At 50.4% G+C, this 12,904-nt stretch overlaps 1 protein-coding gene across 8 annotated transcripts in view; it reads left to right on the forward strand.

Moving 5' to 3' along the window:
• NTM (neurotrimin) overlaps positions 1–12,904 on the forward strand; it is a 935,126-nt gene that overhangs the window by 915,198 nt on the left and 7,024 nt on the right. For 4 of the 8 annotated variants that reach the window (XM_082343112.1, XM_082343118.1, XM_082343119.1 and 1 more), the window contains 3 exons: positions 3,949–4,100; positions 7,189–7,224; positions 12,501–12,533. In XM_082343112.1, the coding sequence (XP_082199238.1) occupies positions 3,949–4,100; positions 7,189–7,224; positions 12,501–12,533 (221 nt within the window). The remainder of the gene's footprint in view (positions 1–3,948; positions 4,101–7,188; positions 7,225–12,500; positions 12,534–12,904) is intronic. The other 4 variants (XM_082343116.1, XM_082343117.1, XM_082343113.1 and 1 more) reach the window with 3 other exon arrangements.

Consider the following 12,904-nt stretch of genomic DNA (forward strand, 5'->3'; position numbering starts at 1 on the left):
TTTTTCAGTTTTAGGTACCAATTCTGGCAGCAACTTAGGTGCATTGTATGTGTCTAGCCCATTTTGTAGATGGAAGTACTGAGACAGAATGAGGAAAAGCAAACTCAGGGAGAGATAAGAAGAAATAGCTGGCTTTCCTCCTTTTTTCCAAGAAATCAGAATCAAGCAGAAGGGAATAGTATTTTCCCAATAAATAAACATGGGTATCTTTCTTTGAAATCCTGCTTCCTCTTTCCTCCTTTTTATCCTTTCCTTTACTAAGAATAAAAGTGAGACGTGAAGGTCCAGTATCAGAAAACAAAACAAAACAAAAAACAAAAATCTATTGAGCTCCAGGGTAAATTCCTGAACTTTCCATGGCCTGGGCCTTCATGAAAATGAATCAGCTGCCTCCTGTTTTTCTAATTCTCTATGGGATGAAAATGTGAGCAAAATGTAGAAGAAAAAAAATCTTAAAATACGTGGAGGAAAGAAGATTAGCCTTTAGGCAAAAATGGCCAATGGTGGGTGTAGGAAGAGAGAGCTTGCTGCTGCGTCACGGAGAGGGGGGCTGCAGGCTTCACCCAGGAGGAGAGAGCCCGGCAGCATCACCGTGGTGGGCAGCGGCTTTCAGAGCCCCAGGCTCAGGCGCCTCTGAGTCCTCCCCTGTCTGAGTCCTCACGGCAGCTCCTTTTCTCTCCTTTAGTAGATTCCGCTCGGTTTCCCATTTGCTGCTCTTGTATTTATTCCCCTGTGTAAATGGGAGGGGAATGGGAGACCATGGAATGCAGTTGTCTGTCCTCCTGTCACCCAGCTCTAGAAGAGCATCTCTGCCTCTGAAGTCTTGTCACTGCCTGACCTTCCTGGGCCTTCGCAGGTCACCTCGTCCGGGTGACCTTCGCAGGTCACCTCCTCCAGGCAGGTCTCCCAGGGCAGATTGCACCTGCCTGGGGGCAGACCAGCTCTAACCTAGCTCACATTCCTGGTGAGCTGAGGGGATTTCTGAGGCAAATCAAAGGAGTCTATGTGATGGGGGCAGGCAGTTTTCTCAGAATTCAGGGTAGAAATCTGTCTTGACTGTGTACTAGCCACTCGACACCTGCCACCACCGTGGGTGCCATCGATCAAAGGGAGAGGGAAGGGAAGCCTGTCCTTAATAAGGGCCACTCATCCACAGGACTCCAGGCTTTGAAAAGCATTAAGAAGCTGAAGCCTGGTAGTGATGCCAAATCTGGCCTCTGTACCCCAACACTGAAGTACATCTCAGAGACAGAGTTTGGGGTGAAGTAGAAAAGAATAGCTTTATTGCTTTGCCAGGTAAAGGGGGGCCACAGCGGGCTAACGCCCTCAAAACTGTGTGTCCCGCCCTGGTGTGGGTAGTGAGGAGTTTTATAGTGATGGTTCATAGAGGGCGTGGTCAGCTCGTGGTCATTCTTCTGACTGGTTGGTGGGGAGGTAAGCAGGAGTCGGCATCATAAACTTTCTGGTTCCAACTGGTCTGGGGTCTCCGTGCTCGTGGGTGGCAGACAGTTAACTTCTCCCCCCTGGAGGGAGTTTCAGTATCTGCAGAACAGCTCAAAGACATTGTGATGTGCACCCCCTGAGGGGGCACCAGGACCTGCCTCACGGCTGCACTGTGGTTTCTCCACTGCTCCTCCCCTGTCTCTGCAGCCCCTCCCTTCCCTGATTAGCATCTGTTTGAACCTGCCCTTTGGAACTCTGGGAAGGTCTTGGAGGCTAAATGAAGCCTATTTCCTGTAATCAAGAAACAGGGGACACAGAGAGGCTTTTGTGCCCAGGAGCACCCCCGGGTCCTGCTTGGTTTCCGCAGTGGTGTGGGAGGTGTGTGACCACGCGGAGGGTCATCCCAGAAGCTGCAAGGCGCTGCTGAGTACCGCGGGCCGCCCTCCTCTGCTTTTAGCTAAAGACATTTCCGAGCTGTCAAGCCGAACCTGCTCTGGGTAAGTGTCTCTCCCCACCGCAGAGCTGAAATCTACTTCACAGCTTGCTTCTGATGTGAAGGCTTCCTCCCCAGCCCAGGGGTGGCCTCAGAATGGCAAATGGGGTCAATATGCTCGGGGAGCTCAGAGGAGCCTCCTGGCAGGGGGGCTTCAGAGCCTTCTCTGAACAGCACCCCCTGGAGGACCAGCGTCTACAGAACAAGCTGGAAAGAGAACGGTGGCGTCTGGCCGCACAGCCGGACACCTCATTCGCCGTGGACTGTGCCCACATTTGAATGAAGTCCCTGGACTCAGGCTGGCTCGCTGGCCCTCGCTTATCAGAGACGAAGGCTCGCAGATGGAAAGCTACGGAATGGAAAGCAAGGCAGGTTCCTTCAGCCCCACTCTGACTCCCCCGGAGACAGACGTTGGGTTAGGACTGAGGCCAGGATCCTGCTCTTCTCATCACGGAGGTCGTGAGTCTCGGCGAAGGAGAGAACCATCCTGGCCTCCTGCAGAGACAGCACCTTCAGATGATGACAAACAGCGGACATCTCTGCCGAAAACGTCCTGTGGCCCAGGGACAGGCAGGAGGAGTTCGCAGTGTCTGACTCCACAGAAATATATTATTTCAAATAACATTTTATGGTTTACAGAGCATTTTCTCATCATTGTCCTGCTGGGCTTTACTTGCTATTTCTGCCTTGAATATTGTCTTTCTCGGTTTGATGACTCCAACGCCAGCCATTTGCTCCAATTTGTGTCCCACAGGCCTGTCCACATACACGATCATCTTGACATATTTTACTGTCTACACGTCCTGCTCCAGCCAGGCCCTACATAGGCAGCTGACTCTGTGACCAGTTCCCTGAGATCCTCCATTCAGAAGGATGATTTTCCCCACTAGTATTTCTCTTTCCTGTAGCATAGACTCAGCTTCTGGGCAGGGAAGTCAAATTATTTCAGGGAAAGTAAAAAGTTGGCTTAAAGCCCATTTTCCAAAATAGGGCATTCCAGAGTTTTTTAAAAAGAAGAGAGCTGGTCTCATAATTTCCATGCAGACATGTAAGTTCAATAGGAATTGCTACTAACAGCCTCCAAAGATGGGGGATGTGGCCCTACCAGCCTCTAACGCAGTTTTCTCCTTTCCCTCTCTGTCTGCCCTGTAATGGTGTCTGTGCTTCTAATAAGCGTGCCCGGCTGTCCTCCCCAGTAACTCTCCGTGGCTTTTAGCTAGTGGCCCCGGCTGTCGGGATGAGCCCTTGTAGCACACTGGACTCCAGGATGGGGTGAGGCAGCTCGGGGAGACAGTCCTGGCCACGTAGGGCCGTATTCTCAGGCATCTGTAATCTCTTCCAGGCTGAGTTGCTATAACACTCTGGACAGATCACCACTCCCAGACCCTTCAGAGTCCCCTAACGTAAAAACGATCCCCGATTCTTTAATCCTAATCACAGCCAAAAATAAGGTATTACCTGTAGAATGCCTCAAGTTCTCAAGGGATAATTTTATCACTCAGGGGCTTGAAAAACATTGCTCTTTCGAACCCCTCAGCTTCTCCTCCTCTTTGAAGACCGAGCTTTTCACTTTCCCAGGTGTCATCATCGTCACCATCATTATCTGCATCATCACCACCATCAACCTCAATTATGTCCACAATTCCGAGCACCTACCGCACGAATCCTGTTGGGCTGAGTGCACACAGCTGGCACGTTATATTTGTTGAAGTCACCTGCCTTCAGAGAACTTCACTATCTTCATAGGGAGACGGATATCTGCACTGTGCCAGGAAATGTCTCCAGGCACACACCTAAAACAGAGAAATGCAATTATACGTGCGATTGTGGCCAACTTGTTGTGTAGTTGAATGCAAAAACATAAGTGATTATAGTGATGACAGAAAGGGGGCAGAGGGAAGGTCATTAATTCCAGAGTCTCTCTTCTTCCTTATGAGAAAAAAAAATTATATATATATATATATAAAACCATCTCCTTTTTCTCTTTTTGGTCTGTCTCTTGTTTGTCTCAGGCTGGTTGAAGGAAAGAAGGGGGTCAAAGTGGAAAACAGACCTTTCCTCTCCAAACTCATCTTCCTCAACGTCTCTGAACATGACTATGGGAACTACACGTGTGTGGCCACCAACAAGCTGGGCCACACCAACGCCAGCATCACACTGTTCGGTGAGACGGAGCCCCAGGCTGGGCAACGACAGAGGGAGGGGCGTGTGGAGGAGGGGGGCAGGAGGGAAGGGCAGCGGGGGCGTGGAAGAGAGTCAGGGGTAGTTAGGCAGGGGTGGGTGAGAAGGGCAAGAAAGGAGGAAGGAGGGGGAGAGACAAAGAGAGGGAACCAGCACACGTATGAAAGTAGACACCAGGTGTCATTCTGTACTGGGAAGAATCCTGATATCAGAGAAAAGGATTTGAGGATACTGAAGTGACATTGCATTTCTCCCCTCAGTATCTCCTGAACTGACTGTGGTTATTACAGTTGGGTCTAATAGTCAAGAGCCCAGAGAGGAACACACACTATTTCCATACTTGTTCCCTGGATGAGTGTGAAATGTTACCATTTCTGAAACTTTTTCTGGCCATTGGGACGTAAGAGAAGCTGCATTGTATTTATAAAAGTAGAATCATGGGCCTTGGGATCCTGAATGCTATTAGTGCTAGAGGAAGAATTAACATAGAAAATGAGTGTTTCCTGAGTTCTCCATTTGTGTCCAAGGGTGTTGTCTGAAGGGATCTGTCCAGCCAAGCCCCCATCCGGACAGAAGTCCCATAATCATTCATGCATTAATTCATTCAGTCGCTATTTATTGAGGACTAATGCGTGCAAGGCAAACTGCTGTGCCCTCATTACATATCCGGCAACTGTACTGGTGCCAGAAACAAGGAAAGGAAGCAAGTAAACAAGCTGCCTCTTAGACCCCCGATGTCTCGCACCTCTATGGGTAGAACAGCTACACAGAAGTGAGTCTGGATGCCCGAGCGCATCCGGCATCTGTGATGGGTTCCATCCCTGGGTAGAGGCAGATTCTCCCCGCAGCCCACAGGGTTAATCTCTGGTTGCTTTGGGGGCAAATCCCTCCAGGCCCCAACAAGTTCAGTTAGCTTGGAATTTTTCAAGTCTGGTCCCCCGTCAACCATGTTAACAAGCACTCTTGAATGTTATAGGGAGGGAAAGGTGAGGAAGCTAGCAGAAAATTGGCAGGAACCTAAATCCTTTTTATTCTGAGGACCCCCAGATAATTCCAGAGCTTCAAGTAGCGCCCCTCCCCCTGCCCTGCCAAATCCTCTCCACGGCGCAGTGGACCCAGCCTGCCCCGATAGCCCACCTGCGCTGCTCCACTGTCCCATCTCGACTTCCAAATCACATTCCATCCCCCTTTCACCCAGCATGTAAAACAAAGCCCCGCTTTATCCAGGAGGGCTGGGAAGGGGAAGCCTGCCCTTGATCCCAGAGCTGGCAGACCCGAATGGGCAGAGCTGTGATTAGAGTGATTGATGTGTCTCACGCCTCCCACACAGGGCCAGTCATCACGGCCCCTCACATTTGTCAGCCTTTCGGCTTTTTGGCAGGTGTCTGTCTGCGTGAACACAAGGACCATGGTTAGTAAGGGGCAGCCCCCTCCTTCCCTTGCCTTGCAAATCCAAGGTTCCCCCTGAGTTCCCTGCTCTCCACCCGTAGCCTTCCTCGTTCCTATAAACAATCTCCCTCCTCCTTTGACCTCTTTGCTCTTCCAAATCAGATGCATGAAATGGTTTTGCAAGTGGCTTTATCACTGCTAATTCCCTGGCCTCTTCCCCTTAAGCCATCTAAGATGAGAAGAGAGAGAAGAAGCAAACTTTAAGAGTGAAATCCTGGCATTTGTGACAAGCAATGCCGTGAAGCATGTGCCATAAATCTGCTCCTTTCCGCAGACCCGTGTTTGGCAGTTACAACCTCTGCCCGCATCCCCCACCGGTCTGTCAGCATTCATGTCACCCTGTGTATCATTTGGGACAGTCCTACAATTGCCAGCTTTCTGGAGTGCAGGGTGCTCTCTAAAAACATGTGTTAAAAGCTGATAGTATGGATTCAGATAAGTTTAGAAAGCCTGGGTCCAACAAAGATGGACGGGGCCCACGTGGGAATGTTCTTTAACACGGGAGCTCTCAGAGCCTTTACACACTAAATCTCTAAGAGGGAGAAAAAGGTTGGAGCATTTTTCCAAACTTAATCAAACAGAAACCAAGTTTTTAGCCTCATTTGAGAGAGCATTTCTGAGGAGCCCATCACAGCAATGCCACCTGGGGGACGTAGTACCACGAGGCTAGGAAATCCCGTTAACGGGCGAGATGGGCGTTTCCACCGCATCAGCTCTGCTGTGGCTGGTCCACAGAGCGCGGCCCCTAAACTATCGCCACCCACTATCAGTAAGACCTCTTGACAAATATAAATGTATTGGGGAGTTTCCCATGTCATTTCCTATGATCAGAAGACTCGGCTCAGAGCCATCAAGGCGACTTGAGCAGGTTGGAAAGCAGCGTTTACTTTATGCGAATATACTTTGTGATTAGGCTCCTTCTCCTGTAGCATCAGAGAGCTGGCTAAATTAGCGTCATTTTGCCACCAACCTGCACGTAAGCTGTACACGTGACCTGGCGTTGAAAAGTGAGGGATGCTGGTGCTGGGAGATGCCCATCAGGGTCAGTATCTTTGAGGTACTTAAGCCAAACAGGGCATGGGTGGTCCTTCCTATGAGGAACCAGTAGGGTTCCGAGCACCTTGTCCCTAAGGTTCCAGAGGCCGCAGGGGACCAGGGGAGTTGAGCCCCTGTGATCCTGAACCACCGAGGCCCCCGGGAGGACCTTGCTCCTGCCGTGGCGCCGTAAGGACCAGAAACTCCTGAGCTAGGTCTTCCAAAACGAAACAGTGTGGGTGTGGATGTGACACAGGTCTCATCTGGAAAGGGACTTTGGTCCTGCGTCACCCAATCAGCACCGCAGCTCAGCACAAACCCAGAGTCCGTGCTCCCTGCGCTGGGGTGCGTACGCATGGCCAGCCCCTCACCTTCCGACCAGGGCATCCTGTGTGCACGCACCCCGCCTTTCAGCGTTCCTCTTGTCCTACCACCTCTGGTTTTTGTGTCTCCTTTTGTGTCTCCATCCCTCCAGAAATGTGTGTGAAAGACAGTATACAAACTATATATGACCAATATATAGCTACTGTATATAATATATGTGTTTGTTTTCATTTTTCTCTCCTGTATATCCCCACCTGATTTAGAGCTAAGTGAGCCTACAAGCTCAACTTTGTTACAAGGTCAGTATCCCACCCACCCCCGCTGTCTGGGTTCTCTCCTCCCCGCTTTCTCCCAGACCCCCCTCCCCACCCCCTGCCGTGCATCACCCAAGGCTCCTGTCTGTACAGGTGCTTAGTGAATGGCAGCAGAAGCTAAGGAGGTTCCTGGGAGCCGATGAAACTCCAAGGATAGCCCCCTTTTCTCCGCTCACCTTGCCCACCTCCCCAGAAGGGCTGGGAGGGGAAAGGAAAGGAAACGGCACTAACTTCTCAAAGCCCGGAGATCTGATGGAGGCAAAAGGCTGAACCAACAGGCAGAGAAGTCCACCCACTGAGCAGTTTTCATAACAAAGAGTCCCGTTGACAGCCCAGCCATAGAGGCAAACATCCCGTGCAGGGAGATTCGGACGGTCCTGAAGCTGCAGCAGCAGGTTCACGGGGAGGGTCTCCGGGAAGGAAAGGGGGGCAGGTGCACCTGGGGGATCCTCGGCAGCAGTGACCTGGAGCGGACGCCACTGAGCTCTAATCCAGAGCCCAACTTCTGGGTGTTCTGTGCGCTTGGGCAGCTCAGGAAACATCGTTCAGACTCAATTTCCTCTTCTGTGACATAGAATTGATCTGCCTTATCTATCTGAGAGCTGTTGCAGCCTTCAAATGAGAGCATGTATTAAAAAGGCTTTGAAAATCGCCAGGTGCACGTTAGATTGTTGGAGTCCAGACTCCGGATACAGGGACCTCCCCATGTCATGACACAGGGGTTCATGAACTCATTTCTCAAGCCCTCTCCCCATCCCCTTTCCACCTCTTCCACTCCAAGTCCTCCCCCCATGTGACACCTGCATCTCTCACCTCTTTTTACTCAGACCTTCACATTTTCGCCAGCTCCCTAGCCTAGCAAAAGTGATTCATTTAGACTGTGACCAAACATTTGGGCCGGAGTGGGCCCAGGCTGAGTGGTAGAATCAAACCCATGCTGTATGTGCTGTTTATGCTTTCCTCCTGAGGACCGTGCAGACCCTCAGAGAGCCCCGCAGGAAGGCAGCTGTGACAACAATGACGGGAATGTCTTTTCCCACCTTCCACCTACCCCCCGATCCTTCTCATCCCACCCATTCATCCGTTCGCATTGCACAAACAATCACCAGACGATGGCGTTAGACTTGGAAGGCGGGGGAGGGGATGGAAGAAAATGAATTATATGGGAAGCTGTTTGACATATGAGGAAGAATGCTTTTATCGTGAAATGATTCAGGGATGCATTATTCACCTTAGTGATGTAGGGCACCCTGGTGATAGACCGCAAAGGGGAAAATGAAACAAAGAAATAGGAAAAAAAGTGAAGTCAATGGAAGTGTCCAGGTTCAACTTGATTCAGCTTAACGTTTATTGAACCCCTGGGCAAGGCGTATCCGCAGATCTCAAAGAGCGTTAGAAAAGTAGCTAAGGGCATAAATGGTAAAAGGGACGTGTGAGAGACAGGACGTAAAGCAGAAGATGCTTCACAAGGGACTTTGAGGAGTGACTCAGCTCGTTCTGATCACTGAGATCTTTACTCTCGGAGGGAAAGCGATGTTTAAAACGGGGAGTGGCTGCTAAGGAGTTAGAATTCCGCCGAAGGTGCCCTCAAGGGATGGAGGGGGCACGTCCCACACTAAAGCCAACAGTAACCAAACTGACCGGAAACAAACAAATCACCACCTGATACTGAGCGTGGGACCAGGAGCAGAGGACCCACCTGCTGACACAGAGCTGAGCATTCCCACCTGCTCTGCTGGCCACTGAGCCTGGGGCAGGGTCTGCATGCCAACTCTCTACTCTGATTCTACTGTGCTCCCACCCTTCACCTTCTTGTCGGGCGCAGGGCAATGGGTCCAGGCCAGAAGTTGCAGCTGGTAGAAACCTGGAACATTCCAGGACTTGGATTAGTGTGGTCTTCCGTGCAGCTGTTGGACTCTTGTACGGCTCAGGAGTATTTTAGAGAAAATAGATCTTGCTCCTGGGGTATTTCTCTCATTCATCTGCGTGTGTGTGCGTGTGTGCACACGTGTGTGTGTGTGCGTGTGCGTGTGCGTGTGTGTGTTGCTTTTTCCTCCTCCTTTTCTAGCGGCCCATAGAATAGAGAGCTACCTCTTTTCTCAGGGAAATACTCCCAGGCTATGCTCCGCTCACCTCCGATGGATTTCCACGGACAAGGAACGCTTGGCTTTAAGAGACGTTCCAAGCTATTTTGCTACTTAATATCCGGATGGTCTAGAAAGATTCAGATAAGAGAATTTCACTCCTTCTCAGCATTTTCTGCCACCCTTGAAGTATTTCTCTGCTCCCTTTTTGCAAACACAACAGATTGCATGCCCCCCTCTCATATTAATATCTGGTGGTGCGGGACTCTTGCCGTGATAACTAAGGACTCAGGGATACACCGCCATCCCTCACTCCCTACCTCACAGGCAAATGTGCCAGGGGCGCACTGCAAACTCAGCGGCTCGGTGGCTGTTCATTTCCCATCCTCTGGTCCTTTGTCTTTTATCTCCTGGGCAAGGAGTCAGATTTGATGGTATCAGTGGGCTGGGAAAGGTTGGCTGATTAATGCCTGCGAACCTTGCAGTGACCATCAAATCATCTTATTAAAGAAGGCGGAAGTCAGTCAACTCTGTGCCTCAGAAGGAAACAATTGCAGTGGCAGAGATGATCTGTTTTCCCTACAGAGGATGAAAGATGGTTAATTAAGGACAGCCACCCAGCAGTGAGCAGTTCTATGGCACGTGTGTCTAAATACAGAAGGTACCAAAAAAGATCCCTTCGCGCTGTTTCTAGAAGGTTTATTTGTCCTGTATAACCATCCTGGTGTGAAACCAGCCCCGCCCCACCCACTAGAATCAGACAGCAGCCCTGTGCCCACCTAGGTACTTGGATTCAGCTGGGCTTGGTGGCAGAAAGATCACTTCATGGCTTGACCAGAGATATTAACTTGGAGGCTTAAAGGGAGCAGTTCTTTTTCTGTTGTTTCTATGTTATTTTTCTTTCATTTTTCTTTCTTTTTCTCCCACTCTACCTGGCTTCACCTTAATACAGCAACAAAAAGATCACACATTTCAGGCTAGCTCTTGGTGAGAAAAATACATGCTTAGATTTGAGGGATTGTTGTCTTTGTCGATAGCCAAGGGTTAACGCAAAGCCTTGAGCTCAGGGCTCGTACACGCTTGGAGGTTCGAAGAGGCTCTCACTCCCAGAAGCTGGGCCCAGTGGTGATGATAGCACCTCATGATGATAAACATGATGTAGAAACAGTTTCTACATCTCTTCTTAGAACCAAATCACAGGGAGTGGGCTGGAGCTCAGCGGGAGGTCTCCAGTAAATATAAAGAATGCCTTGGTTACATTTCCCTCCTCACTGTGGTGAGATACATGAGTGGCAGAGGGGTTGAAACATTGCCACCTGGAAAAGCCCAAGGTTAAGTTCTAGGAAAGTCCAGAATGAGTGTCAAATAGCCCTTTACCCATGTGGACACCAAGGCATGATGACCTTGGAGATTCACCGGGAAAGGATCTGGATGGAACAGCTAAGCCGAAGCTGTTTTCAGATCTTTGCCCTCATAGAAGATCACTTCTGGCTCCAGAGCACTGCAGGAGCGTGTGCTTTCACTGTGTTCCTCTTCCCGATAGTTCCAACAAGCCAGACCACCAGGTAGAACCCCTCCCTGCGCCCTCCGCCTGGCAGAGTCTAAGCCAGGCCCCCATCACTCTGTGGGCTGCCCTCCCTCACACGTGCCCTACTTTGCACCGCTTGTGGTTTGGGGGTGGAAGGCCATGATGCCTTTAGGACTCCAGGCATCTCTCTGCAGATGGTCCTCCTTCCTTCCAGTCACCTCTGTCCTGGTACAGGGAGGCTTGAGACAGTGGGGCCCGAATGAGACAATTCAGGAAAACAACCCCTAGTTAGCTCCTAGGCTGGGGTTGAGGGCCCAGTAATCTCTCCAAGGGACTGTCCTTGCTAAATGCACAGCAGACAGCATGGACCAGCGCTCCTGGCTTTTCTCTACCACCCTGACTGTACATCAGATCTTCTCTGAGTCACCCCTTTGATCTTTGATTTTAGATCCGCCCACGGAGTGGCTTCTCAGGGTTGCTAATGTCCACTTGGATCAAGATTTGCCTCGTATCTCAGATGCCTTTAAAGAGTAGACTGAGAGCTTGAATGCACAGGGACATACCTGATTTTGGTCGAATGTTTTAGTCGAGTTTAGGCTGAGTTATTTCTGGGTTGTCTTTCCCTCTACATGCGAGGACCTTTGCACGGAGAATTGTATCACTTCGATGCAAAAGACTTTAATGTCATTTTCTTTTTTTCAGCTTTATTTTCCTTTATTTCAGGTATAATTGATGAGTAAAATTATAAGATATTTAAAGTGTGCACCATGGTGATTTGATACCCATATACACTGTGGAAGGATTTCCCACCCTCTGTATCCAGGGTGAACATGTGCAGAGGCCCCCAGCTAAAGAGGGAGGTGAAAGATGAGAGGTCATCCCACTGCTGGCTGGTCAGCAGAACAGGCTCTGTGGATTGGCCTGAGAGCTTGAATTGGTGAATGAGGGTGTTTCCTGGGTCAGCCAGCAGAGAGGGGCTGGTGCCCAGCATTTGCACAGGTGGGTCCCAGCAGCAGGGATGCAGGTCTTATTGCCTTACGTTGCTCCAGAGAGAGGAAGCCCTCTGGGCCAGCTTCCTGTAGTCTGAGTCATCAAGAGAGGTCAGCTATCAAAGGTCTGGGCTCTCCTGGTACGTGGAACCTCGCTCCCCAGTATTTCTAAGATGCACCGATAAATGCCAGTTAACTTTACATCTCAAACAGAGCTTGGCTACCTGCATTCAGATTGCTGTAGGAGGGCCTATTTGTATCAGCCAGTTTTATACTAAAGCCTGCAGACTTCATCTAATTAGAGGATAGTCTGGTGGCCAAAGAAAGAAGGTTATTCTCCAAAAAGTGTTTATTGGCTTGGGACCTCTGGCTCCACGGTACTGACATCCCCTGCTAAGACACGGTAGGGCTGCCGGCTCTCTTTGGGTCAGGGTTCCAATGTGACCATCACTCACATCCTTCCCCGGCCCCCCACTCAACCTTTGGCAACTGACTTCCCAGCAAACCAGAGGGGTGCCCGTCTGGGGGCTGGGCTGTGGTCAGAACAGCATGGGGGCTGGGCCGGAAGTTCAGCCTCCTTCCCCAAAACCATCAGAGGGTAAAGTGAGTGTCTCTGGCTGCTGTCTGCCTTAACGGTGGCTTGTTTTTCATTTCTTTTAGAAGTCAAAACCACAGCTCTGACCCCTGGGAAAGGTTGGTATGCTTACGTTCCAGGCAGCTGCTGCCTTGGTGGGCTGAGGTGCACAAGACTCTTTGCCTTCTTGCAAGATGCCTTTTCTTCTGCACTAACCCCAGGAGGCAGCCCGGTGGGAACCGCCTGACCTTGGGCCGGCCCTGTGTCGATTCAGATTAACTGTCCCCAAGGACATCTGATTCTCCCCGGGTGCCTCCCCTGCAGAAGTCTAACTTGTCTTTGCTGCCAGCACTAATGAGGACCTGTCAGTGCCCAAAATAGCTCTATGTCTGGGCCCCTCTGTACCAGGCCCGCCTCTTTCCTTTGCACATGGATGCTCTAATGCAATGAGCTTCTTAGACCTTGGCCTTGCATGCTGGCCTCTGCTTAC

Source organism: Balaenoptera borealis, assembly GCF_965194805.1.
Source record: "Balaenoptera borealis genome assembly, chromosome: 11".
Taxonomy (NCBI): Eukaryota; Metazoa; Chordata; class Mammalia; order Artiodactyla; family Balaenopteridae; genus Balaenoptera; species Balaenoptera borealis.